This window comes from Apaloderma vittatum, unplaced genomic scaffold, assembly GCF_000703405.1.
Source record: "Apaloderma vittatum isolate BGI_N311 unplaced genomic scaffold, ASM70340v1 scaffold22348, whole genome shotgun sequence".
Lineage (NCBI taxonomy): Eukaryota > Metazoa > Chordata > Aves > Trogoniformes > Trogonidae > Apaloderma > Apaloderma vittatum.
Window position 1 is genome coordinate 42,797 of NW_009729431.1, and position 26,222 is coordinate 69,018.

The following is a 26,222-nucleotide window of genomic DNA, read 5'->3' on the forward strand; positions in this document are numbered from 1 at the left end:
GGGTTGCAGCAGCCCTGTGGGATGCAGAGCCTGCTTCCCAAATCCAGCTCCACAGCTCTGATGGTGTCTTGCTTGCATGCCTAAGGTCACGCTTCTGCAGGGGTGGTTTGGGTAAGAACATGTCACTTCATAAAGTCCCTGTTCTGGGGGAAACGCAGTGTAAGCGTTTGATATAAGCTACATCACACCTTCTGAAACCACGCAAAATGGGAGTCTTCTGTGACTTCAGCTAGTTGCAGTGTTAGGCTCTATGCCTGTGTTTTGGGACTCTGCCCACAAAGTCTTACCTAGATTTTTCTTTTTTTCCCCCCTCTTTTCTTCCCTTTAAATTTTTGCGTGGTACAGATTTTGGTTGGCTGTCCAGGATCTCAAGAAACAACCTCTACAGGATGTAACCACCAGAGTGGAAGAAATCTGGCAAGAGTTTCTAGCTCCTGGGGCCCAAAGTGCTATCAACCTGGATTCCCACAGCTATGAGAAAACAAGCCAGAATGTCAAGGACCCAGGGAGATATACATATGAAGATGCACAGGTTTGTTACTGATTTTATGGAACTCACGCTAAAAAAACTCTCAGTTTTACTGTGATATTCCACTATCACGTTGTCACTGCTCACTTGTAAGAAAAAGGGGATGCACGGTTGGAAGTGACTTTGAGGATATCTATTCAAGCTGGGTAAATGATATTTTCTTTGAATCTTTCAGTTATAACAGGCTAATGCTCCTCTGGGAACAAATGTTCCAAAATTTACAAGTCTGCAAGGCGCAGTGAGCTGGAGCCATGTCTCAGAGAAAGCAAAGATGAAAGAATGCTGTAAAGTTCAGTTTGGCTCTCTCTACTCCCTGGCACCAAAGTCTGGTGTATTTACAGAATAGATGATATCATGTCAAAATCCTGGTTAATACACTTTTTAAAAAATAATTTATTTATTTATTTATAGATAATTATATTCATCCCAGACCCCAAATGCAGCAGCTCCTTCCAACACAGCTAGAAACTTGTCCACCAGACAATACCTTGGAATAATGATAGGACAGTAGGCAATGCAATGAGTTTAATCCTTCCCTCCTAAGGGCCACAGATTTATCAGGGAAATTTTACAGATAAACTGTACACAGCAAATGCCTTTAGGAAAACAGATAATTTGAGAAAAACTGCTGCAAGCAAGGATAAAGCTGCATAACCTTCTGAGAAAGTGAAAATGTCATTTTGTAAAGTCTGAGAAAGGAAGAAGGGATCATTTGGCAAATATTACTAGGGACACAATTAAAAGATATCCTCCTCGTAATCGTTTTTATCAAAAGCATGTAGTAAAACCAACAGCAAATGAAAAGAGTCCTTGTTCTCATATTTTCTTTAAATTGGCTTTCAAAGGCAATTCTTTAAGATACTCCACTAACAAAATATTTCTGTCTCAGGGGAGATGTTGTGGGCCACTTATACAAGGTTAGGCAATGAATTTTTCAAACTAGCATCAAATACTCTATTTTCCTGAATGCAGTCTTGCTCCTTGGGGCCAGCATAGAAGGAATCTACGCAAAGTTTCAAGGCAGTCCCCTGTGAATATCAGGCAACTTAAGTGTTCTTTTTAAAGCTGAGAAATGCAGGAGTGTGAAGACATTCTGGCTAAGAAGTATTTTCTGCTTTGCAGTTTTAGTGAACAAGAACTTCTGCAAATTTGCATCACCTGAAAAAAATGATGATGGCAAAATGCAGGCTAAAGCAGATAGATGAATAATGGGGGAATTGATTAAATTGATAAGTACTGAGAATAAGATGGATGTTTAGACAATGAGTATTTAATCAGAAGAAGACACGGAGGATTTAGGCTTGAGCTGATCAGTTCACAATGTTATTGCCATTCAAAGGGGAGTTGATGAAATCAAGCTCAAGCTCTTGCAGTTAGACTGCAATTTTAGCTCACCTGTTTTTGTTATGGAAACAGAAGTATGAGGCAAAGATAGACCTTCAGGCCCAGCTATGGTCCTCTTGGAGACTCAGTCTATTCCAAGAGAGGATGGAGCAATGTGGAAGGTGAACCCAGTTACTTTCTTGTGCAGTGAGCTTCTGGTAGCTCTCAGAAGTCCAAGCAAGCTGCTTCTAACTGCTTGGCCAGATAGCTAAGAAGGCTGTTTTTAACAAAAGCAGGGGGAAACAGGACACTGCTGAAGAGCATAGTGCCCTGCCAGAGCTGGAGCACTGCTGGCTGCTACAGGCTCACCCTGGAGAGGGGATATTTTTGTTCACACATCCAGTGTAGGTCCCCTCAGTGCTCTCTGAATCTCCCACATCTCCTGGCATCTCCTCCAGGTCAGCCTTGCTACCTCGGGGGCTCTGTTGTCCACAAATCTGTGACAGGTGATAGCCCAGCTGCCTTATCTCAGCACCATAGCACCAGGAGCCCATGAGGGCTCCCACACATCCCACACTCCTAGGGACTCAACTGGACACAACCAGCCAAAACACCCCACTGTGGGAGGGAAAATATGAGCATTGTCCTGCCTTCTGTAGCTTTAGTACAAAGGGGAAAACAACTGAAATGTCCTTGTGAGTGAAGAACAAGAAAAAAATTGGTTTACTGGGCAGCACATTCTTTGAATGCCTGCAACTCTGAGACACTAAGAGGAAAGAAGAGGGTTGGTCAAGCGGCGAAAATGAAATTGCTGCTCCTGCAGTGGAAAAATAGGAGAAGGTGATGTGGCAGTCTAGCCCTTATGCTGACCTGGGAGACCTGCAAAATGCCAATTCTGTATAAATGGCACTGGGAGTAAACACATTGCTCTTCTTGGAAAGGGGAAGGTGTAGCAGGGCACAATATACTTCAGGCTAGTAAATGCTTTATAACCAGAAGTTGAAAGTAAGGCATCATCTGTTACCAGGTGCTCAATGGTCTGTGTGGATGTGCTTTGCGCAGCCTTGGCTCTGAATGCAAAAGAGCTCTCCCAGATGCTACACAACTGGTTGGTAAGACAACTGGCCTAGAAGAAGATGGGGAGAAGCAGAGATCCTGGCAAACATGCCTCTCCCTTAAGACCTCTTCGTCCCAAGGCCGCACACGCTCTGAAGGCAAATGGTTCCTCTATTTCAGAAAAGTGATGCTAAAAATCTAAACCCTCAAAGGACTCTTAACCCAGCAGAGCCTGGGCTTGCCTCCTCCAGCCTTCCAGTTTGTTGGCATCTCCCATCCTCGAGCAGCACAGCCCCTGCTCCTGGCTCTGTCCTGATGGCCGCCTCTGCCAGCTCTCTTGATCTTGCAGCACCCTTTGTCACTTTAGTGCTGGACCCCTCCAGAGGCGAGCCTATCAATTTAGCTGATTATTTTCTGCTCTTAAAACAACTGTCCACTGAGTAAAATATTATGATTGTCAAACCATTTTCACTGGGGAGTAAAGCAGCTTTTAATACAAGGGGCACCACTGGGAAAGGTCAGCTCAATTAAACAGTGAACTACTTAGCAGGATGCAAGCTCCCACTGGAGTTATCAGCATCATTGAACAACCGGTGTGGAACCCTGCAATATGATGCAGGCACAGGCATCTCGGGAAAGTAAATAGGTTTGGATCCATCTGCATGGTCTCTTCTGGCTAATGAAGCCAAAGTAATTTATCTTTAACACGCAGGGAGCTGTGAGTTCTGACAGTTACGACTTACCCGTACAACACGTTGCTAGTTTTTAAACATTTCCACTACCGCCTTCAAGCATCTTGTCTCCCCCGAAATGTCCTTATTTCTTCAGGAAGTCTTTAATCCCTTCCTCAGTCTCTTGGCATTGGGAACTGGTATCACAAGAATGTGTTGCGCCTCCTGATAATAGTGTTTGCTTGTAGGGACATTTACTGGTAGGCTTCAGAGCCAGGTATACTAAAGTAAGGTAAGCCACGTGGTGGTCTTTGGAATTACTTTCCTGTTTGTTTTGTTTATTTTTCTTATTTAAAATAGAATTTTATATTGGCATTCCTTTACCTGAACTAATCAGCTATTGTTTCAGTGGAGATGATTCGGGGAAACTCAGTTCTAATCCGGGCTCAGTTAGGGATTTTAGCTGTGCTGTGCAGATCCTCGGCTAATTCCAGAGCAGATTTAGACCATAATGCTGAACTCCAGACTGTTGAAACCATAAATGTACCTGGCCCAGGTTTGAATTGTAGAATCACAGAATGTTTTGGACCTTTAAGGGTACTTCAGTCCAACCCCCCTGCATTGAGCAGGAACATCTTCAGCTAGATCTGGTTGCTCAGAGCCCCATCGAGACTGACCTTGAATGTTTCCAGTTATGAGGCATCTACCACCTCTCTGGGCAACATGTTCCAGTCTTTCACCAGCCTTGTGGTAAAAATGTCTTCCTTAAATCTAGTCTGAGGTTTAAGATTTGGGCCAAGTTTGTGCTCTCAGCTGCCCTCCCTAGGTGTAGTTCAGTTTGTTCTGGATTCTGATAGAGATATGAGCCCTTCCAGCATTCATCAGTGATTCCTCAGTTTGCATTCTGGTCCCACCATGAACCTTAGAGCGTTGACAGGATGTTGACAGGATCCTGTTAAATTAAAAAAACAAACTCCAAGTGCAAGCAAGGACCTCTTGGAAGCATGTCCTGCTTTGAGCTAAGTGGAATGACAAAGTGGAATGTCATTTTCTACCAAGAAGGGAAAATGAGAGGTGACTTCTCTTCTGCTGGTTCTGTCTTTTCAAGCATGCAAGTGTATGCCTGGTTCCCATTCAGTGGGTGTGCAGAACTCCTTTTGCAAGTCCTGAGCAAAATCACAGCATGAAAGAAAAATGCAAAAATAATGATTCATAGTGTGCCTCTGTCATCTTTCATGTAAGGACTTGAAGGAACATTATTCCTATTTCCTTCATGTTTCTCCCAGTCACCCCAGTTATGTGCACGCCTGTGAAGGATGGTGACCAACGATGGAGAAGCAGCTCTGGTTGGCAGGGCAGGCAGTCAACAGCGGGGCAAAGGGCAGGCTCAGGCACTCTGACTCGAAATGGGGCTCAAGCCCACCTGCATCAGTGCTGCGCAGACACCTGGCGCCTGTGCTGCAGGGATTTGGAATCAGCTCAGCATTGCATCTATGCGTACACATGGATGGTGCCCAGGCCTCCTGGAGGCTTTTGACAGCCTTCCTGTGGAGGTTGGGGACTGCATGAGGACTTGACCTTCATTCTCTTTTCTTTTGGCTTTGATTCTGTGTGACTGGAGGAGAAAATGCTTACTTACACTGCATTCTGGTTGCCTTCCCTGCATGTGGGTTATGGTGACTGTAGAAACAGCCTTCATCGTTGCTGTGTATGTGTTACATACACAAACAAAAATGCAGTCTCCTTCCCTTGTGGATTTTACAAAACAACCTACAATGAAACAGAACCTAAAACCAAGAACCCCAGAAATACACCCAGAAGAGCAATTAGGTGTCTGGAGCACAAATAGGAAAGTGATGGTGGAGGCTTATGCTGGCGTGCCTGATGCTGTGCAAAGCAGGAAACAAAAAGCTGAGGTCTGCATACGAGCAGCTATCAGTGCTGGATCTGTTCAGTTTGACGAAGAGGAGGCTGAGGGGGTACCTCATCATGCTCCACAATTACGTGAAAGGACATTGTAGAGAGGTTGGTGCTGGTGTCTTCTCACAGGTAATTAGGGACAGAACCAGGGGGAATGGTCGCAAGTTGCAACAGGAGGAAATTCTTCACGGAAAGAATGATCAGACACTGGAATAGACATTCAAATGCTGGAACAGACTGCCTAGGGAGGTGGTTGAGTCACCATCCCTGGATGTGTTCAAGTGTTGCTTAGATGTGGTGTTGGGTGATATGGTTGACCTTGTAGTGTAGGGTCAATGGTTGGACTTGATGATCCCAAGGGTCTTTTCCAACCTGAATTGTTCTATGATTCTGTGATTCTGCTTACCTGGGATTTTTTTTTTTTTCAGTCTGTACATATGTACCACACATCAGAAAGTTCTTCTTTTTATCGTTTGCCTTTCATTTTATTTTGTGGCTTAGTAGCCACGTTACATGAAAAACACCTAACATCCAAGCTGTATCGTGCTGTTTCCTTTCTGTCTGCGAAGACATCGGGGTACAAACTACTGTCTAAGCTACACACGGGCAGGAAAGAGGCTAGGAAAAAAGTCATGAGTGAGCTCTCTCCTTGCACATAACAGTGACAGATGACAGCAAATCTCTCCAAATGAAAGAGCACAGGAACTAGGTGACAGGAGTAGTCATCATAGTCCCACAAGACAGTAGCCTGCTTGTTATTTGGGATGTTGATCCTGGCAATCTGGCTAGAACTGCATGCATGAGCAAGAACTGCCAGAGATTTCTGAAGAGTACTTTTAAATAGAAGGACCTGCATATCACTTCCAGAGCAAGAGTGAAGGTCAGGAAGCAGCTGATGCTGTTCCGTTTCTCCCAACCAGAGAGTGAAAGTGCTTGCAAGCACATCCGTGTCTACCTGAGAAGTTGGGACTCCAAGAGGCCACTTCTCGTGGATGTTGGATGACCGCTCTTGTGGATGACTCAGTTCCACACCTTCCAAACCCATATGCTGTGGGAACATTGTGGTTGTTAATTTTTTTAGGGGTTTGTTATGTCTTAAAGTGTTCACCCTTCTAATTTAAAAAAAATAAAACCATTTCACTGGAAGATTTATCCACAGTGCATCTCCCCTTCTTAGCCCGCAGCAGGTATGAGTGTTACATGCTGTCGGGGTGGGGTTCATTGGCAAACAGTTGTAAGATTTTGGTACACATTTGTAGCTGGACTCCAAGAGCTTGACCTCAATCACTTAAAGGCAGTCTGAGGTGATACAGCACTAGGTATCTTGCAGCCAAAATGGTGATGAAGCGTGGAAGGCTGTTTATGTATTCTCCAGGTGGGAATCCAAGCAGGGCTGGTGGTCTCAGCATGGCCACCTGTACCTAGAAGCTGTATGCTGCTTGTTTCTATAGGGCTGCATCCTGCTCTGTCCCCATCTCCTGTGGGACACAGACTGCCCCAGTGCAACAGAATTTCCTTTCTGCTGCATGAGGGAATCTGCACGTTCCTCTCCATGACACAACTTTGGCTTTATGGAAGGATTTTCTCTGGAGAAAACAGAAAGGGGAAGTCTCAGACAGTCCCACAGGTGTCAGGGTGTTGGCCAGGAAGTTGTTATCTCGTAGCTGCACCACAGCATGAGAAAACTCGTCTTTATTGCTGCGCTCCTAGATAGCGTACTGTTCGGAAAAGAGATGTCCATCTCCCAAATGCTACACAATGTTGTCCCCTCCTCCCAGGCAAAACCTGTTCACTTGGGCTTGTTGCCAGCAGCCAGGATTTGGCCCATATTGAGAGAATCAGCCTCTTAGCCACGATCATTGTTCTCTAAACCTAAAGCTGCTCATACGGCGTTAGACTCCCAGCAGCCCACTCTTGTCTCCCAGGATAGCCCTTGCTATATTTAGGGCTAAATCCTCCTGCAGTACCAGGCTGACCCCTTAACTGCGCAGCACTCGACAACCCTTCGTCCTGGTAGCCCTGCGCGCGGCGTCTGCCACGGACCCCCCGGCAGCGCTGCCTTCCCCTCCGTGTGCGCAAAGGTATGAAGCAAACCAGTTGTCTCATCAATTTACAGAGGAGCCGAAGCTAAATTTATGTGTTACTTCTATCAATGTGCTTTCCCACAAAAGATTTACATCGTGTTTCCAACTGTGTATCTACAGGGCTAAACAAAGGATTTCTGTGTATTACTCAAAATGAGCTCTCGTTGCTTACAGTTATCCCTCCTGCTAAAGCTCTTTCTTATGTTCCCGTGCCTTCAGCCCAGTGTAATTTCATTTGTGGCCTGAAAAGAGGTTTTCTGCTATTTAGTTTAGCAGTGAGGTTATTCTACATTACAGTGTAATTATTCATCTTTTTTTTTTTTCCTTAGTAGGAAAAACAACTTGGTTGAGTGTAAAGAAAACGCACCAGCTAAAACTGTGGATGTAAATTATCGTGTCACTTAAATAACTTGAGAGTGGCCAAAAAGATATTGCTCAGATTTTCCAGAGCAATTCCTGCTCAGGCCAAGACCCTCATGTGCCATCTACCAACCTGAAGCATTTTTTTCCAAACTATAAATCAAGGAAAGCCTTAGAACTCTCTCAGCAGCCAGAGCCCCCATTTACCCCTGGGCCTGCTAGATGTCAGTACTGCTAGGTACTGGTGAGGCTTTGGGAAGGGGCTCTCCCTAGTTAATGCCCACAGAAAACTCCAACCCCGAAGTGCAGCAGTGCTGGAAAGAGTAAAATCCTAAATGCAGGGACCAGAACAAGCAGATCCAGAGGTGTTCTTAGTGGGGATTTGGAGACATTAAGGGGAATTGTAATAAAACCCCTGTGTTTCCCTGCCTCCTCCCTGCCCTGCTGCCTTCCCATCAGGTTCAGTCAGGGCAAGTGCTTTTTCTGCAGCTTCTTCACTACTTGCCTCATCTCAGCTGTGCCTGCTGCAAACAACTTCAGCTTCCAGAGCTTATGCAGCGCTTTTTCCTGCCTTCTCTGAAGTGTGTTTTGACACCATCAGTTTGACTGAACGGTAGTTGCTCATAATTGATCCAAAATTGTTGCGTTCAGTAGTGGCACAAGTAGCTGCTAAAGAGCAGTAGCTCTTCTTTCCTTCCTTTGGCTTTTTGGGAGATCCTGGTGGTGTTGTGTTAGGGGATCCTGCCAGTCAGTCAGGATTCCTGAGGATGGGCTGGGAAGAGTACAACGGAGCATGTAGGATACATCTCCAGCAGCCCCTGGAAAGCACGTTTTGCTGATGGCAGTACACGTGCATGCTGGCACAGGGGTTAACCTCACCTCCTCTGCCGCGGATGTCGATGTGGAGTAGAGGTGACAACAGAAAGGCGTTAGGCTGCTGCTAAGTCTAGTTGGAAGGTGGAGCAGTTGTGCACCATGTGCTCAGGAAAGCATCTCCCTACTTTATCCTTCCCACATCTTTGTGCTATAGAAGCAGCTCTTCCAAAAGCAAATCCTGGGCAGGTCCTCAGCTGGCATCTGTTATAATCCTCCCAGTGAAGACCACAAGGCTTTCACTGAGGTGCTGCTCTCTCATGCATGAATCTGCTGCAAATTCCTCCCCTATGCCCAGCATACAGATAGAACAAACATCAACGTTCATTGCAGTTTGCTGGTTTTTAATCTTCTGCTTCACGTTGCTCGTGGGCTTGTCTTCTGGTGGATTTGTCTGACTTTCTGCAAATCTCCCTTGCAGTTGGCCAGAGGTGCAGCTGCTGGTCTTCACATGCCTGTGACGTGAAGGGATCTCTGAATCTGTGCTTGCTAGTTTAATATCAGGTGTTGGCGGTCAAGGGATGTTCCAAAACAATCCAAAAGATGTTAGTGGGGTAGCTACAGCAAGGAGGTTTCTGACTAGATTATGAAGGACAAAGTGAGCCCTTGGTGCTCGAGTGAATCTCAACAGCAATGTAGCCTTAGTGTAAGCCCCCCAAAATGGGCTAAAAATGTGCTAAATGGGAAACGTGACTGAAATGAGCCAAAACGTTGCAATTTCCCTGTTCCCGCTTGTTATCTAAAGCTCATGGCTGTGTTTAGGCACAAACAGGGAAAACTTTCTATCAGGAAATTAAAATTTAAGGGCTTTCTGGAAATTAACTGGTTTTCACAGGTCATGAGAACGTTTTGCTTGGCCTTCACAACCCCCAAAACAGTCTCAAGCCTGTCACAAATTGTCACAGTGGGTAAGTTATAGGTAGGATTAGAAATGGATGTGTAACCACCAACTCTTGTCTCATGTACGCAATTCAGAGGAAAGTACCATTTCTGCTACAAAGAAATATTCTTAGAAAATGCAATTTCTGAGGTCTGCCAGGTGCTTTGTGTAAGTCAAGCGTCATTATTATTTTTTTTTATCGTTCAGTCCTTTTTCCACATATTCCTCGGGTGTTCCCAAGGTCCTGCTTCGCTGCCATCTGTGCCCTCCTCAGGGTCACCACGCTTTGACTGCAAGGGAGGGAGAGAGACCTGAGCTCACATTGCAGCACATTGATTTGAAGCAGGTGCAGCTTTGAGCAGCTTTGAGACAGTTTCTGCTATCTCAACCACCTCCCACATTCCTGTCTGGATTGCAAACTTTCTTTTTTTTTTTTCCTCCTCCTTTCCCCTCATGTCAAGAAAATTTACAGAGCTTGTCCTTGTCTTTCCAAAGATAGAGCTTGTGGAAGGAAAACAGCCGGGAGATGCTGAACCTTATCAGGATTTATTTCCCTGCACTTAAACTGTCAGGGGTGGGATTTCCTGTTGGCTTCATATAACTGTAGAAATGATTTTTTTTGTGATTTACCTGGCTGGCTTCATTGTTTTCTAATTCAAAGGAGTCACAACGTTTCCCCCTTTAAAATTTACTGTTTATTCTCCTTTATATCATGTAATGGCAATGGCAGGTGGAATGGTTACGCTATCTGAAGTGTAACTCTCATGATACAAGCCGAGGTACAGAGAAAATGCTCAGTAGAGCTGGATAACCCTCAGGATTGTTGCATAGTTCTTCCTGCCGTGGAGGAGACACAATTTGGGTACGCAAAACTCAAAAAGGGATCTCTCTTTTTCTCGAGAAGAGAGGCACGCAGACCCCATTGCCTCTGTTGCCTTGTTTGAGGAACTAGGGAACAACATTTCTGGAGAATTTTGACAGCAAACCCTCTCTGCTTGCAGGAATCTCATAAGGGAATTGTTTGCTTCCTGGAGATGAAATCCACTGTAATTAAAAAAGCAGGTTATTATGTCACCCTCCATGTTAGACTGACATTTCCAAATGTGCGTCCATCCTCACGGGGGAGCATCACTACAGCCAGCACTCATCAACAGCACGCTGTGTGAGGGACTGAGTGACCGGTCCACTCAAAAAGCAGCTTGCCAGGGCTTGCTCACTCCCGTCAAGTCAGTCCCTGTCTCTACTCACAGCTGCCACCGCCGTGCCTTGAGATGGTGGCTTGGTGCTCAGAGATAGCTGATGAGGCTGCAGGGGGGACCAGTGGGACACATGATGCCTGTCAACTCCTGGCCAGATCATGAAAGACTTTATTTTTTTTTTAATTTCTGCTTTCTGTCTGGCTTTAGAAGCAGGGTGCTGCCTTGGTCAGTGGTTTAATAGATCACTTGGGTAATTTTGTTACGTGATTGTTGTAAATCTTTTGTTCTGCAGTGTGACTTCCTAAAAGATTGCTGTCTTAAAGCTAGAGCAGAGAGCTGGAAACCTGAGCCCTACCTGGGAAGTGGTACCCAAGGATGGCTGGGAGGTGCTGTGCTGCTTAGATGAAATCTTTCTCCTGCTGTTTGTGCAGATACGGCACAGGAACTTCCCACGGCAGTTGCAAAGAAAAGTCACAGTGATAATTCTGGCCAGACTTCCTGCAGTGCAAGGGACTGAAATGTCCAGAGCTGCAATCACGTTGTTAAAAATTATACAATTCATTTGCTTTGTGTATTCAGGGAGCCAGTAACACTGAGCTTGTTACCCTATAATAAACAACTTCACAAAACACAGAGTTGTCTCAGCATAAGGGTTTCTTGCCAGCAGTGTCAGGTATGTCAGGGAGTGTGCACATGTATAGAATGCATCACTGGAGATGCTGGATGCAGTTGGAGATTTCAGTCTTAGGTGATGTTGTGCTCCCTCTCCACCATGAGATAAAGAGGAGGAGCAAAAGCAGCTGCTCAGTAAAATAAGAAATGAGAGACCAATGGGTTGCAGTGATCCCAAGCGAGTTAAAAATCCGTGACAAGGGACAAGCCCATTTGCACAAGTTGCACAATCTGCGCGCACACCTCTGCTGATATGCCTGTTGCTCAGGCTTCCACAGAAGAATATTCTCAGTTGCTAGACCTCCAGTAGCTTTCAATGTATTTATGAAAGGAGCAGCTAAACACTGCTGCAAATTCTCTGTAGAAAGTTGCAGATTCTAGAAAGTACAGCAGAAAAATAGCTTGGTGGCAAAGAATAAAGATCAAAACAAATGTCCTAGCCACTGGCGTTTCCTCTCCTGAAGCCCGATCTGTTGTGTAACTCAGCTGAACACACACTGCAGCCACATTTTTAGCAGGAACCTTCCTGGTGCAGTCTCAGCGGGGATTTTGGCTGCAGCAATGTAAGCTGTCCTGTACTGCTGCGAATTGGAAGGCACTTTGCTGACCTGAGCAACTGGCTCAGACTTGCAGTAGGTACTTCAGAAATGCAGTGCTGTAAAATAAATGATCGGTGTGCCGTTCGTGCCTCCACTTCAGAGCTTCTTCAAAGCCAGCCCTTTGTATTGGTGCAATTAAGCAGTAAAAGTTTGCTTCTGAAGCAATGTGTGTCCCTCCCCTCCCCTATGCCCAGCCTTCTTTCTTCATTAGCATGCAAAGCCTAGCAATAGTTATTCCCTGTTCGATTATATCTTTGGTGAACAGCTGAAAGGTAGCGGTGTTGCCGTTCAGTGATTCCAAGATGCGAAAAGCAGAGAAAATGCTTCATACCAATTAGCTAACCGCAGTGGCAGTTGGGCTGTGGGTGTGCAATAGTCCTGTTTTTCAGGGAAGGGCTTCAGTTAAGAAGCCGGCTTGTGGTTTATTTCATCTCAGGATCGAAGTTGTTTTTCCCCCTTCCCACAGCCAGATACTGAGTTTATACTGTTTTAAGGTCAAATACATGAAGTCGTCTTGACATGAGCAAGAATGATGGCTGTCGCTGGGGTGCTGGCAGGTTGTGTTCTGCCTGGTGTGTTCTCCTTTGCCTGCAAACAGCTCATGTGATCTGTCAGTGTGGAGATGAAGACTGAATGTTATCATTCTTTTTCAGAGCAGACCTGGTTGTCAGACCACAGGTAGAGAATCCATTTGGAGTCCAAAAGCAATAAGAAAAAAACCCCAGCCCACAATAAAATCACACATCCATCAAAATGTTAATCAAAATATCCCCGTCACCCACCACCTTACCTCAGGCTCACAGCACCTTCCTACCTGCCTCAGCACCCCTTCCCACCATCCTGGGTGCTGCAGGGGAGGACTCCTAAGAGGAGGGGGGCTCTTCAGCCCCCTCAGGCCCTTTACTGTTGAAGGGCTATAAGGTGCCTGCCCCACTTACCAGTCTCCTCATAGTCCTGGAAGAGGAGGGAAAAAGACTTTTAAGTATATCACTAAGTGAGTTATTTTCCCCAGATAATTATGAATAACTCATTAGGAGGACATGGAGTCTCTTTGAGAAACCTTAAGAGGTAAAATACAGGTGGGTATTGTTGGATTTAAATCAACTGAATCCTGAGTTTCTGCTAGTTGAAGTATTTGAGAGCAAGCCGATGTTGAAAATCCTTATTCACACCGAAGAAATACAAGCCTTTTCATGACCACGTGCATGACGTGCATTTTTTTTCCCTCTTCTTGTCTTAGTGTGTACTTGGCTCATTCTGTCCTGAATAAGTAGAACAAATGTCCCACAGCTGGATGTGAAATCTCATGGCAGTGCTGTAGGTGAGAAGGACGAAGCTGTGCCCTCCCTTGTGTTTTTCTGCAGCAAGGAAGGGCGACAGTTGCTAAATGGCTTTATACAAGCATTTCTATTGCAAAATCTTGTGCTATCCTTCAGAGAGATGGTGCTACACAAATGAGGATCTGTCAGGTGTAAAAGCAAGTAGGGAAATTAGCCAGTAAAAATTGTTCCACACCAGGCTGTAGCTCAGAGGATACATTTATGCCGTGTCATAGGAAAACTAGTGGCAGTTACGCTCCTCTTAGGACTGCGCCGAGTAGTGCAGGAAAGCTGAATTAAGCAGTTAGTCAGTGTATAGGCAGGTCATCGCTAATTACCCATGATGGTGAAGATAAGGGAATTCTGCTTGGCTTGTTAACACTATGAAATAAGCTGTGTGACTTCAGTCTGGTTTGACTCTGCTAAAGTTTCGTGTAGAGTGGCTTTAGGGCAGGAGAGAATATTTCACGTTGTATAAATCAGTATAGATAAAATAGCGCATTAGCTCTATAAAAGTGCTTCCTTGGGCAAAGTCTAAGAGAAATGTCCAGGGTGCCTGTTTTTCTCTTGAGTTCCTTTAGTGTGTTCTCAGTCTTTATTTGGTCAATATATTTTGATTTGATTTTCTTGGCGTTTGGGATAATATCTAGTACAAATCCAGGGAGAATTAGGAGAAAAAGAGCTGACTGTTTTGAGGGATTTTCAGCCAGAAAGTAAAACTAAACAAGGAAATTGGGAACTGATAGGCGTTAAGTTCTGCTGCAATGAAACAGGACTTTGGAAGTTTGAGGATGCATGTTGTAAGTGCTCAGAGAGCAAACTGGTAATGGTAGTTTGACTTGCTATGAGAACACACCCTAGCCATGCACATCTGAGCCAGTCGTGTGACCTCCCTGTGTGATCACCAGAGATACAGGCTTTTTCAGGACATTTACAGGTTGGCTTCCTTTAGGTACGTGTCATAAGTGGAGTGAAAATGGGTCCAAGTATCAGTTCCCCTGTGTGAACAAGAGGGGGCTGCTGGGTCATAGTTCAAGTATCTATGAGTGGTAAAATGAAACCTAATCTATGGGACAGATTTGTGGTGTTTATTTTTTCCTTCCTGAGACATCCCAGTAATTTCAGCCTAGTTAGACTTCTGCTTATCATCTGGGGACTTCAGAGAGTTGCAGTCTTTGCAGAATAGCACCAATTACTGAATAATGCGTGCCAGCCTTTGGGGTGAGGGCCATCTCTTCATTTTGTGTTCATACAGCCCCAGGCACAGCAGGGTCCTGCCCCAGGATGGACCTTCCTGTACAGTACTGCAACACAGATAATCAATGACAGCAGACTTAATTAGAACTTTGATCAGTCTCTCTTCCTTCTAATTCGCTGTGATGTCTAAATGAGGTTTGATAACAATTCTCTGTCTCTCATTTCCTCCTGTCCCACAGGAGCACATTTACAAGCTGATGAAGAGTGACAGCTACGCACGCTTCCTCCGTTCGAGTGCTTACCAGGACTTATTGCTGGCGAAGAAGAAGGTATCTGTTGGAAAGGACGTGCTTGCTTCTCTTGCCACCTCTTGATTATCGCCTGCTGTTTGCTGCTAGTGAAAATGGAAACATCATCGTTTCCTTTCCCCCTCCCTTTTATTTAAGAAAGGAATGACCACTTTTGTTTTCTTCACTGGGGAGACAGGGTATGGCATCCGTTTGCACAGCCTAAATGTGAGTTTTGGGGAAAACATGGTGACCCAAGTAACAGGGAATGTGGAAAAGTGTTTGTCTCGCACAGCTGTCTCCCACACTCAGTGCAGGCAATTGAAATTGTATTACCTCTTCCTTCTGACAAAGATGGTGTCTGGTATGAGAAGCAGAACCCATCAATCTATTTATTACTGGTGCAAATTTCATGCATTCTGTATTTTGCCTCCCTAGCCTCACCATGTGATTCTTCCCCTCGGATGCCTTACCTATAGACCCCCCTGCAGTGATTGCCATGCTTCTTTTCTTCCTTTCCCTTGCTTTTGGCTCTGCAGAGACATTTCCTTTTCCTTGGAGATGAGAAGTAATTGCAACCCATGCAGTAGTCAAGAATTCCAGTCACATAGTCAAACAGGAGAGCTGGGCTTGAGCTCTTCTTAGCCTGTTTTGGTGTCTGCATGTCCTCTGCCAGGAATCCCCACCCAGTTCAGGGCAGCAAAGGAGCAGTTGCAGAGTTACAGCAGCTCCTGTCCAGGTGTCCCTTCTTTCTGAGGGGTCTGGGAGGTAAGCTACTGATCTCTCTATTTGTGGCTGTGTTGCTTCCTGCACGTCCTGACTTTTTCCCCTAAGTCTACATCCCCTGAGTCCTTCTGTGTGCATGTGCATGCACGTACACGTGTACGTGTCCCACTTACATTTGGCTTCCGGGACCGTACATATAAGCTGACTCCTGACTTCTGCAGCCTGAGCGTGTGGTTTCCCATCACCATCTTCCCTGCTGTTTTTCTGCTGCATTCTCTGTGTGCTGCCAAATTACATTGCATCGACACAATACAATGAAATCCCAGTGGTATTTTTTTGTCCTGATTGTCATTGTGTGCCCTAAAAGCATGCACATGGTGACAAAAGGAGACAAACCCCTTTGTCTGCTCTGCCTGGGACTACTGGCAGGTGGATTACGGGAAGGTAATGGAGGGCAGCAGTCAGCCTCGTGTATCGAAATGTATGATTTGAGACAGCATAAACCAGTGCTGCTTACATTTGGAATGGTTGGACCTGACTTAGAGTTCAGAGGCTATGGGGAAAGAAGAAGGTGCAGGGTAAAGTCTTCTGATGGTATAAAGCATAAAAACATTTGCCATCTTCCTACCCTTATCAGCTTAGGCCACCCCCAAGCTTCCACTGAACATGTGAGGGTTCATGTGTTTGAAAGCAGGAGACTGTTTTTCTCCCAGCTGAGCCCAGGCAAACCAGAGGTGGTTGGTTTGTTAGGGTTTTTTTGCAGCCCTTGTTTGCTGTCAGATCAAGTCCTGGATGTGTCAGCATGACATCCTTATCCCCCCGCAAACTGCCGGAGGAGCAGGTTTTAGTGTCATGTTAACACAGCCGTGAAAGTAAGACTCAAGTTTTTTTTTAGAAAGAGCTGTGGGTGCACGAGTAAGCATAGCAAGGCACAAAAAAGACAGGAGTAGATCTCTGCAAATGTGTTGTTCACCAGCTTCACGTGATGCTGGAAAGGAGTGGATGTTACTCCAGAATCTATAAAGCTCTTTGCAGTCATGTTGCATTGTGTTGGGCACGGGAACGTTTCTGAAACAGCGCAGTTACAGAGTTGCTGACAGAAAAAACATGAAGATTGTGTATGCTGAGCTACACGTTAAGATCTTTGGTACCTTTGGTGCAGCTTTGAGAGGCATCCCTTTAAAATTGCTCTCGAATAGCTGGAAAGCAGAGGGAAGGAAAAGAGAAACCCAGTGGCATATCAGAGCCTGCATGGATGGAGGATTTGGTTTAGAGCCAGCATGAAAAGTCCTGGATTCACTGATGTGAGCAGAAATTCACTGCAATTATTTAAGACTTGATGAGTATGTCTCTCTGGGGCATGAGTATGTCTTGCCCCAAAGACATTATCCTATGGTTGCCTGTGTACCACACCGATATGACGTAGCCTTACTTTTATTACCGAGAATAAGTTCTGTCGGAAGCACAGCAAGATGGACTTGGGCTAAAAGAGTTGCTTGCACAAAGCAAATGTACATCTCAGTGGCTTGAGATTCACACATGAATATTTTGTGGAGAAGTTTAAGTTGTTACGGATCTTTTGCCCTCCAGCACTGGGTTGCAGAAAGCTCAGAGGGCAAGAAAAAGGGAGAGGTTGGCTGCGTGCTTAAAGAGCTGGGAGCCACAAAATCCATGCGCTTCCCCTGGTTCCCTTGTCTTGTGACCTTGGGGAAGAGAAGGTTCAATTTTACCTGCCTCATATTTGTCAAGTGGGAGTAATAATAACAATAGCAACCTGCTCAGTGGAGAGGTGGCAAGGCTTGATTAGTGCCTCAAAACAGGCTTGATGTTCTGGAGATTTGTAAGATATTTTAAGTTTGAAGAGTAATTTTTTTTCCACACTGTACAATAACCACAGATGTGGGAGCTTCCTCTCCCTGCTCTGGGAGTGCAGTAATGGAGGGGTGGGAGGGAGGGAGAAGTTATGGGTTGGGACAGATGCAATGACAGAATTATGAGGGGGACCAGGGAGGATAAAAGGAACATATTGTTCACACCACTAACTGATGCAAGACAGTGGATGTAGGCTGCGTACAGACCAGGCATACATACTTTGTTGATCCATTTTAGATTTTTTTTTTGCCTCCGTTATTCCCAGTGTCCTTATTACAAATAACCGCAGTATTATTGGCCTTGATCCTGCAGATTCATGATGCTCAGCAGGGAACATGAGGTTGGCCTCCAGCAAGGGTGTGATTGGAAGCAGTGAGCTGCAGAGGGGGGAAAACTGGGTGTAGCTCCCTGCCTCACACAGAAGTCCTCCTCCTCTGCCAGGCTGGAGAAGAGGAGGGACAAAGACAGATCCGTGTCCTCAGGAGGAACAGCTGTATGGCCTGGCCCGATTCGAGCCCTGTGTCTCCGTGCCCAGCCTGCCCCCTGCAGCAGGTAGAAGTCACGGGGCTGCTGAAAGCGGTTGGCTCGGCAGCGAAGGGCTGCGTGGCGCTGAGATCCCTGACTGACTCAGCGCATTTTATTTGTGTGTATATGCAAGACGCCCCACTCACACTGCGCAGAGTCAACCTGCTCCTGGTTCTGCTGATAGGCACGTTATTGCAGCCTGCTTCACAGCAGGTAATTGCCACCACACCGCCTCCCAGCACTCCTCCACGGTAGCCAAAGTGGTGGCTGGATGTCCTTAGACGGTAGCGAGCCTCGTGTCACGACGAGTGCTGGGACAAACCTCCTCGCTCAGGGCAAGGAGGCATTTGGGCTGGGTGAACTTGTCTGGAGAGCAGGGCTTTATTCGTGGGGGACAGAGCAGCATAGGTTAGTTAGTGCACTACCGAAAGGGATGAGGGTGCACAGCAGGTTTGTTAGTGGCCAGACACATATTCTGGCTGTTACTTTTGAGGAGGAGGGAGGGAAAGGAAGAGAAAAGACCTTGAGGCACTTTCCATTACTCCCTATAAAGGTGAAACGATGACAGTGCTGGGCATCGCCACGTTAGCAGGCACCTGACTGCCAGCTGAAGGTGGCAGCTGAGCTGTCACGGCTCCAGGGTTTCTGGCAGGCTGTTCATGGCAGCCTGGCAAGGAGTGGCGTTCTGCCGTCCAGTCCTGCCCACAGGCAGGGCAGTGCTCCGGCAAGGTACCACAGCTGCAGTTGCAGACGAGCTGTGACGCGACGGGAGCAAGTCCCGTCACACCGAGGGAAGAGCAGGTTGGTATTGGCTTGGTTTAAAGCATTGCATTCCTCCCCCACTGGTTCAGAGAAGGGTGATTTCTCTGTGGCCCTGTGCAAATGGACGCAAAACAGATGCAAAATACTGTCCCAGCCATTTGGTAGCACTGTATGTGCCCTTTGCTTTCTTGCTTTGGATAGGTATACGTGACTGCCTGAGAAGCCTAGGACCTCCTCCTGGCCTTTTTCTGAGCCCGGGGTCAGGGATGAGATTATCCTTTACTTTTGTCTGCTGCCTTTGGTTTTCACCAAGTTAAAATTAAAAAAAAACCCACCCCAAGCCCCAAAGTCTCATATCAGATAAGGGATTTAATAGCCAACAAAATGAATCCTGGAATGGAGGTAGGGAGGTAGAGATTTTTGCAGTTCAGAAGACACAGAATCACAGAATTCTAGGCATTGCAAGGGATCTCTGAAGTTCATCTAGTCCAACCCCCCGCCAGACCAGATTTTTTGGATGTATTTCCCTACCCCTTTTTTTATCCATGGCAAAAAATGTCAGCAAGACAATGACTAGGAGCTTCATGCCATGAGGGACAGGCTACATTCTCAGCACACACCTTTTGAAGTATTGCTTTTATCCAGGCCCCCTGTCCCAACTGCTCTGTATTGTCCAGGAAGAGTCCTACTGCAGATTCTGGCCTCATTTCAGTCCCATCAGGGCACACATGACCAGTTTGATTCAGTGGCAGGACTTGGCCTGAATGTTGTCAAGATGCTGAGTAATTTTCTCATAATTACTTTCAATAATCAGTGTCAGCTGGTTTTCATAAGTTTTTTCTACTTACACTGCTCTGTGCCAGCAGAATCTACACAAAGGAACTTAAAAATCAGGATGGCTGGGCAAATAATTGATCATGGAAAAAAAGAAAAATTTGGAGGAGACAGTCAATAATTAGTGAACAGCTCCTAAGTAGTGAGATCTGTTTTTTCTGCACCTACCTGGGCTGAGAGGTTTTCATCTGCAGCGGGGGTGGCTGGTTTCTGTTTTATCCATTTGCACGTCTTTTGCCATCAGCTGGTGGAGTCTGTTGGTGTATTTATTGGCAAAGATGGCTTTTTCTTGCATCTAGGAGGACTGTTTAACCTGGTATGCCCATGTGCTTCTCTGCCTCTGCCCTGGTGCAAACACTGCCGTGGTGCTGCAGCAGTCACAGCTCCAGGATCCACAGCCTTGGCAGAGACTCCCTGTTCACAGGTCTGAGAAAGGTCTGACTAGGTCTCTTTTTCTCCTTTTTTTTTTTTTCCCACCTCCCCCACTCTGTTATTTTCAAATCTCCTTCCTTTGCTGTGCAAGGCAGCCTCCACACCTCCGCACCATGCTGGAGGGATGCAGGCAGGCAGTTCCCTCTGCAGCAGACGGGAAGAGCCGGAGAGCGGAGCAGCCAGCGCCCACACCCGCTGCCATTCCAACTGCTCAAGCAGCCAGCCTGCCTCAGCTGCTTCTGATTTTACCAGAAAATGTCATGCTTTGACGCAGAGCTGGATGCTGTGGGGATGAGCGTTCACGCATCCAGCTGGTCCCAGCCTGCTGTCCCCATGCCGAATGTGCAGGGTTGCTGGAGCCTGTGCTTGCAAGGAGCTTCAGTGGGGGCACCGTCGGTGCTCTCCGTGCCTGCTTGCCCACTCATGCCTTCAGCCAAAGACATGAGATTTTGTGCCAGTGCTTTGTCCTGGGGGTTGTTACTGCAGCTGGATCTGTGGCGGATCATATGGCAGGGAGGCACCTCTGAGGAGCACCTCCAGTGCAACACTTATTTCCAGTGCCACGCTTCTTTCCAGTGTACCATTATACACGATCATTACTGTGGCTTTCCCTTATGTGTAGCTCCTTAGCCCCTTCTCTTCAGTTCTACTTCCATCTTATCACCTCCATTTCGCTGGCTCACCACATTAAAATAAGTTTCTCTCCTGGAAACAGCCTTCTGTGTGGCCCTGAGTGCTAGACGAGCATTCCAACAAGGTGCTCGTGGTCTTTGGAGACCACCATCCTGCCTTCCTGCTGGGTGGGAAGCTTCATCGCCTTTTGCTTGGTATCGAAACCAGAGATTTTAAATGTTGACGGCAAGTGTGGCCTGACCTCAGCAGCTCACTCCCCTTTGCCTCCAGCACGTGCCAAAGCTCCACTTTAAAATGCAGTCGGGCCAGATGCTGATTTTCCAGCCTGCAGTATTGTGTTGCTGCAGATGCCTTGCAGCCTTCGGGAGCCTTGCAGAACACTTTGTCTTTTTTCTAGGTATTTCTTCACTTGGGTGAAACTGTGCCTTTAATTTGGCTGCTGGCAGGTCTTGGCACCCCTGCAGGAGACCAGCACACGGCTGTCCTCAGTCCCACTCGTCATGATGTGCTCAGCCCAGGTGGCAGGGCTGCAGCCTTGCTGTGTCACCTCTGCTGCCTCCGGGTGCAGGGACACCTCTGAGACTCCTTCAGGGAGGAGATCTGCGATGCTCTGAGCACTTGCGCTGCTGTAACGCTCAGCAGAAGAGCAAGACTGACCTTTCTTTTCCCTTTCTTCTCCTCTCAAATGCAGGGAGAGGCAGATAAATCCTGGGTTAGCGCATGTTAAATACTCCTTTGAGCAGCACTGGGCTGTGTACAGTAGGAGCCAGGAAGGCAGCTTGGTGGCTTGGTACGTGCTCTGAGGCCTTGGCTCCATCCTTGGTGTTGACTAAAATGATGTGCCTCTGGCTTTCACTTTTGATGCCATTTTTGGGACATCAGAGCTCAAGGTGTAGCTTCCTGAAAATGGTTATAGGTGGGGGGATTGGTTGACTCTTGCTTCTGAACAAGAAATATTGCTTGTCTTAAAAGGACTTTATGTTCTGGTCTCACCTTTGGAGGTGTGGCAGGGAGAATCCACCCCATCTCTGCCTGGGATTCTTCATGCTAACCTTGTAGATATCAGAGAGCTGCAGCAGCTGCGATGAACATGCAGAAGAATCAAAAGGCTTTGCCTAGACTCACCTACACAAATTCTCATGTGGTTTATCTGATACACTTTTGGCTTCCTTACATCCTCTCCATCTGGTTTTCGCACTGGTGCTTTGTCCTGGGAGTTGTTACTGCAGGAGAATCTGTGGCGGAGGATGTGGCAGGTAGGCACCTCTGAGGAGCACCTCCACTGCAACGTTTATTTCCAGTGTACCGTCACACACCATCATTACTGTGGCTTTCCCTTATATGTAGCTCCTTATCCCCTTCTCTGCAGTTTTATTTCCATCTTATCACCTCCATTTCACTGGCTCATCACATTAAAATAAGTTTCTCTCCTGGAAATCAGTGGTGCCCACAGCTTTCTGACTGCAATGATCTTTCCTTCGTATGACTGAGTTATCCTGTTCTCCATAACAATTTTATTTTTCTCTTAGGTATTCCTGCAAACACGCCAATAAAGTATTTAGTTCTTCCTTGTTAGTGACAATTAGGTCTCCCTTGTGCAGAATGAATGAAGCGCTGCAGTGAGCAACCATCTCAGGGATACGTTAATAAAGCCACGATGCACACGCCTGTCTTCTCACAGTGAAGTTGAACATCGTCTGGCATATGAATAGTCCAGTTCTCTAGATACAAAAATAGGAGTGCCCCAAATCTGCCTGTTATCTTTCCATGGTGTTGCACAGACTTACATACGCTGTCTTGTGGTTTGATGTAGCCAAACTTATTGGAAATGTGCTTCTGCCCTCTGGACAAATGGAGTGTAGGGTCCCTGGCAATGACTTCATGGCGGTTTTCTTCCAGCGCTGTATTCACTCACACATTGCTTTTTAATATTGTAAAAGTTACTGTGGTTTTTTTCATCTCTCTAAGCAAGTAGATGGGAGCCTCCGATCAGCTGTTTGGCAGATGTTAACCAGAATCGGAGGTCCCAGCTCGAACAGCCACAGAAGGAAAATTCAATGAACACGAAATCAATACCAATAGCTGTGAGACACAGCAATGCACAGACCTGTTTGAACCGTTCAAAAAACTCACATGAGAAAAGGTGACATTCTCTGAGAGTAAAAGTAGTGATATCTTTCGTTCTTTAAAGGGTTTTGGTTTCTTATGTTTGCTATTGCAAACATTGATTTCTGCTTTTTACATTTTTTTACAACTTTTTCCCCTTGCTGCTTCCTTATATTTTGCTGCTCTTTTGAAAAAACTGCATTTAAGCTGAAGGGTTTTTTTTCTGTATTTTTTTCTCCCCACGTTTTTCCCTGTTAAGCCAGAGAATGAGCAAGGTCGTAGAACTTCTCTAGAAAAGTTCACTCGCAGCGTGGTAAGTTCCTTTTCTTTTCACTCCTCCCTTTCCTCAGAACTTTGTTTTTAGTTGGGGGGAATGTGGATACTTGACTTTTTATTTTATCCTTTACTTTTGCAACTAGCATCTTCGCAGCTTCCCTTTTAGTACTGTAATTCATCGAAATAGCAGCTCGTGGGGCGGGAATTAGAATTCCATGATGCTCATTCTGGCTTATCATTGCTGCAAGAGCAGATTGATTTTTGTCTAGAATGAAACGCAAGGTTGTCTTTCTGCTGTGTTCCCACTACAGCATTTGTTGTGGCATTTTCCTTGCGCTACGAAGTAGAAGAGCATGGTTCTCACAGCGCCATCGCAACACTACCCGTGTGGTTACATAGTGCATGGTAAATGATACCGTATGTATATACACATACTTATCCACCCACAGCACTGCAGCCGCTTCCTCTGCTGCCCCTGCCTGTCAGTGCTTGCGTAAATAGTGATGGGCAATACCCTTCGACTCCTTCATGATGCCCGTAGCAGAAAAGGAGCGGAGCGACAGCGAGAAATGCGCCGCTGTTAAACCTTTTAGATAAGGGGATGGTGGGATCTGAAGGGCAGCAGACAGATGCCCCCTCCTCTCTTGTTTTTCACCAGTCTACAAGCTCTGGCCAATCTGTCCAGGTGGGGGAACCTGGTCCGGCTGCGACGGGATGCTGCAGCGCAGGGCGCTGCTGGGCACCAGCTGGGGCTGCTGCTCTCCAGCACACAGGGCAAGACCCCAGAGCTTGGGCAAGACCTACTTGTCCCACTTTGCTTTCGGGGCTCTGTGTGTGCAGCAGGTTTTCTAGAGAAAGGGAAGAGCAGGGAGAGGGAGCAGGACCAGAGGCAGACACTGCGGGTGGGGTGGAGGAGCAGAGGTACTGGGCAAGACGGGGAGGGCCAGGCTGTGTGCATGGGGTGGCACAGAGCAAGCACAGGGCTGGAGCTGAAGATGCAGTGACTGAATCAGTGGGGAGTTACTCTTGTGTTGCTCGGTACAGAGTACACTTTGATTTGGCATGTCCTGTGGTTTTGGCATACTGCTCTGGTCTTCTTGTATCACCTATCATTAGTTGGAGTATGGGGGTAATCATCAAGCAGTTGATGCCTATAGAATCATAGACCTTGTCATGGCAGCTTTACAATGAAGGCATTGGACTATGTGTATATACAGTACATATGCTTGCATCGGTGTATGTATGTATGTATAACTATATATACACTATATACATACACATGGCATAGAAGACATTTGTACGTACAGATAGAAAAGGGGAAACTGTGCAGGTAAGTGTGAGCTGTCATACAGCAAATAAGCCTAGAGGAGTTCTTTCTGATGTTGCCATGCTACAGCACAAGCAAACCCAAACGTAACTTGCAGAGCTTTGTAGTATATCCACTGGCAGACTTCCTGGGGAATGTATTTATATAGCTAATGCATATGCACACATTTAAAATATGTTGATACAAAATATATCACTATGCCCATCTGCATATTTACTACTTTCTAAGAGTCTGCCAGAAAGAGGAATAGGCAAGATTTTTTTTTAAAACAAACTATGCAGAAATATTTACACCGAGTGGTAAATTCTGCTCCCAGATTTGCCAAATAACATGGAAAAGTAACTCGCACTTTACTAGACTGGCAGGGTTTATAGTAACACAGCCAAGGACGGAGTTTTTCTCTTCCTTTCAATTTGAAGCGTAACCTGACAAGCTCAGTTTGGGGTGGCAGAATTATAATGTAAACACCTGTAAAGAAAATCATTGTAGATTGGTCGGTGCTTTAGTTCATTTTTGTCTCACTGAAGAGCATACTGTAAACATTTTCTTTCATTTTTCTTAATACAGATATAAAGTGTCATCCTCTGATGGCATGGTAGCTACCAGAACTAGGAAGGGTCTGAATTTTTTATACTTTTCATTATGGCAGTTTGTCACTACCATCAAATGAGAAAATATCACTATGTTGGCATGTTATAATGTCCTCGGCGGACAACATTACCAAAGCAATAACTTTAGGGCATACTCAGGGGACTAAATTAAGACAAAGTTAATTCTGCATGCTCTAGTTCTCCAAAAATGCACTGCAGTTCCCCGACTATGTAGGAGTGGAGCAATACGTCGTGCCCCGTTCCCAGAGCTCCACTGTGCTTTAGTGATTGCTTATTACACGGTCACATACTCAAGCTGACCCTGCACAGGCAAGGTGAAGTTAAGCAAGTGCTTAAGGTTTGGCTGGAACACAGCTCCAGTGCTGAGTTCTCTTCAGGGAGGAGCCCTAAGCCCAGTTTGTCAACAGAGTAATATGAGGTCACATTTCCAGTGATGGCTGTAAGAGGAACACCCAAAACCAAGCAGGGCTAGAAGGTTGTTTGCCTTAAGGAGCCGTCACTAGGATGAAGTGGTGGCTGTACTAAAACCTGCCTGTGGACCTGGGCCACCTGCAAACTGTGCCGCTCTGTTTGGCACTGGAAGGGCACAACGGACCCCTGGGGCAATGTTTGGATTGGGCTGTGGCACGGGACCCAGCATTTTGAGAGATGATTGAACTGAGGTCCTTGAAGGCTTGGCCTTGCAGGATGTGTTCCAGGCCACTGACCTTGTGGTGCTGGGCACTTTGGAGGATGTGGTGACTGCTGGGGCAGCTCCCGGAGGTCTGAGCCAGCCTGGAGGGTCCTGCCCAGCCAGACCTGCCCTGCAGCCTTCACACTCACTGGGAAACCCTGCTGAAGGTATGGGAAGCAGAAATGTAATGCAAAACTTGGGGCAGAACTCCGGAGCTTCGGTTTTGGATAAAACCATGAATTTTAAAGTAAATTGCATTTGAGTTTCAAGATTTAAATATGAATTTTAAGGACACAATTTGACTGAAGATGTATGCAATTTAGCAAAAACATCCAAAAAATTATTAGTTGAGGAATGGCTGAAAGACACTTACAGTGGGGAGTAAAGTGGCCTGGCTGCTTTTGTTCTCTCTGCATGGCTATGATGATTATTAAGGTCATAAGAATATTTAAAATATGTTTTAACATAGGGAGCAA

At 46.1% G+C, this 26,222-nt stretch overlaps 1 protein-coding gene across 1 annotated transcript in view; it reads left to right on the plus strand.

Annotated features, from left to right (window-relative positions):
* Positions 1-23,172, plus strand: part of RGS6 (regulator of G-protein signaling 6) — a gene marked incomplete at its 3' end in the record, with an annotated part of 57,227 nt that extends 34,055 nt beyond the window's left edge. The window contains exons 13-15 of the mRNA XM_009874441.1: positions 346-532; positions 14,922-15,011; positions 23,119-23,172. Coding sequence (XP_009872743.1) covers positions 346-532; positions 14,922-15,011; positions 23,119-23,172 — 331 coding nt within the window. The remainder of the gene's footprint in view (positions 1-345; positions 533-14,921; positions 15,012-23,118) is intronic.
* Between the last annotated feature and the right edge of the window lie 3,050 nt (positions 23,173-26,222).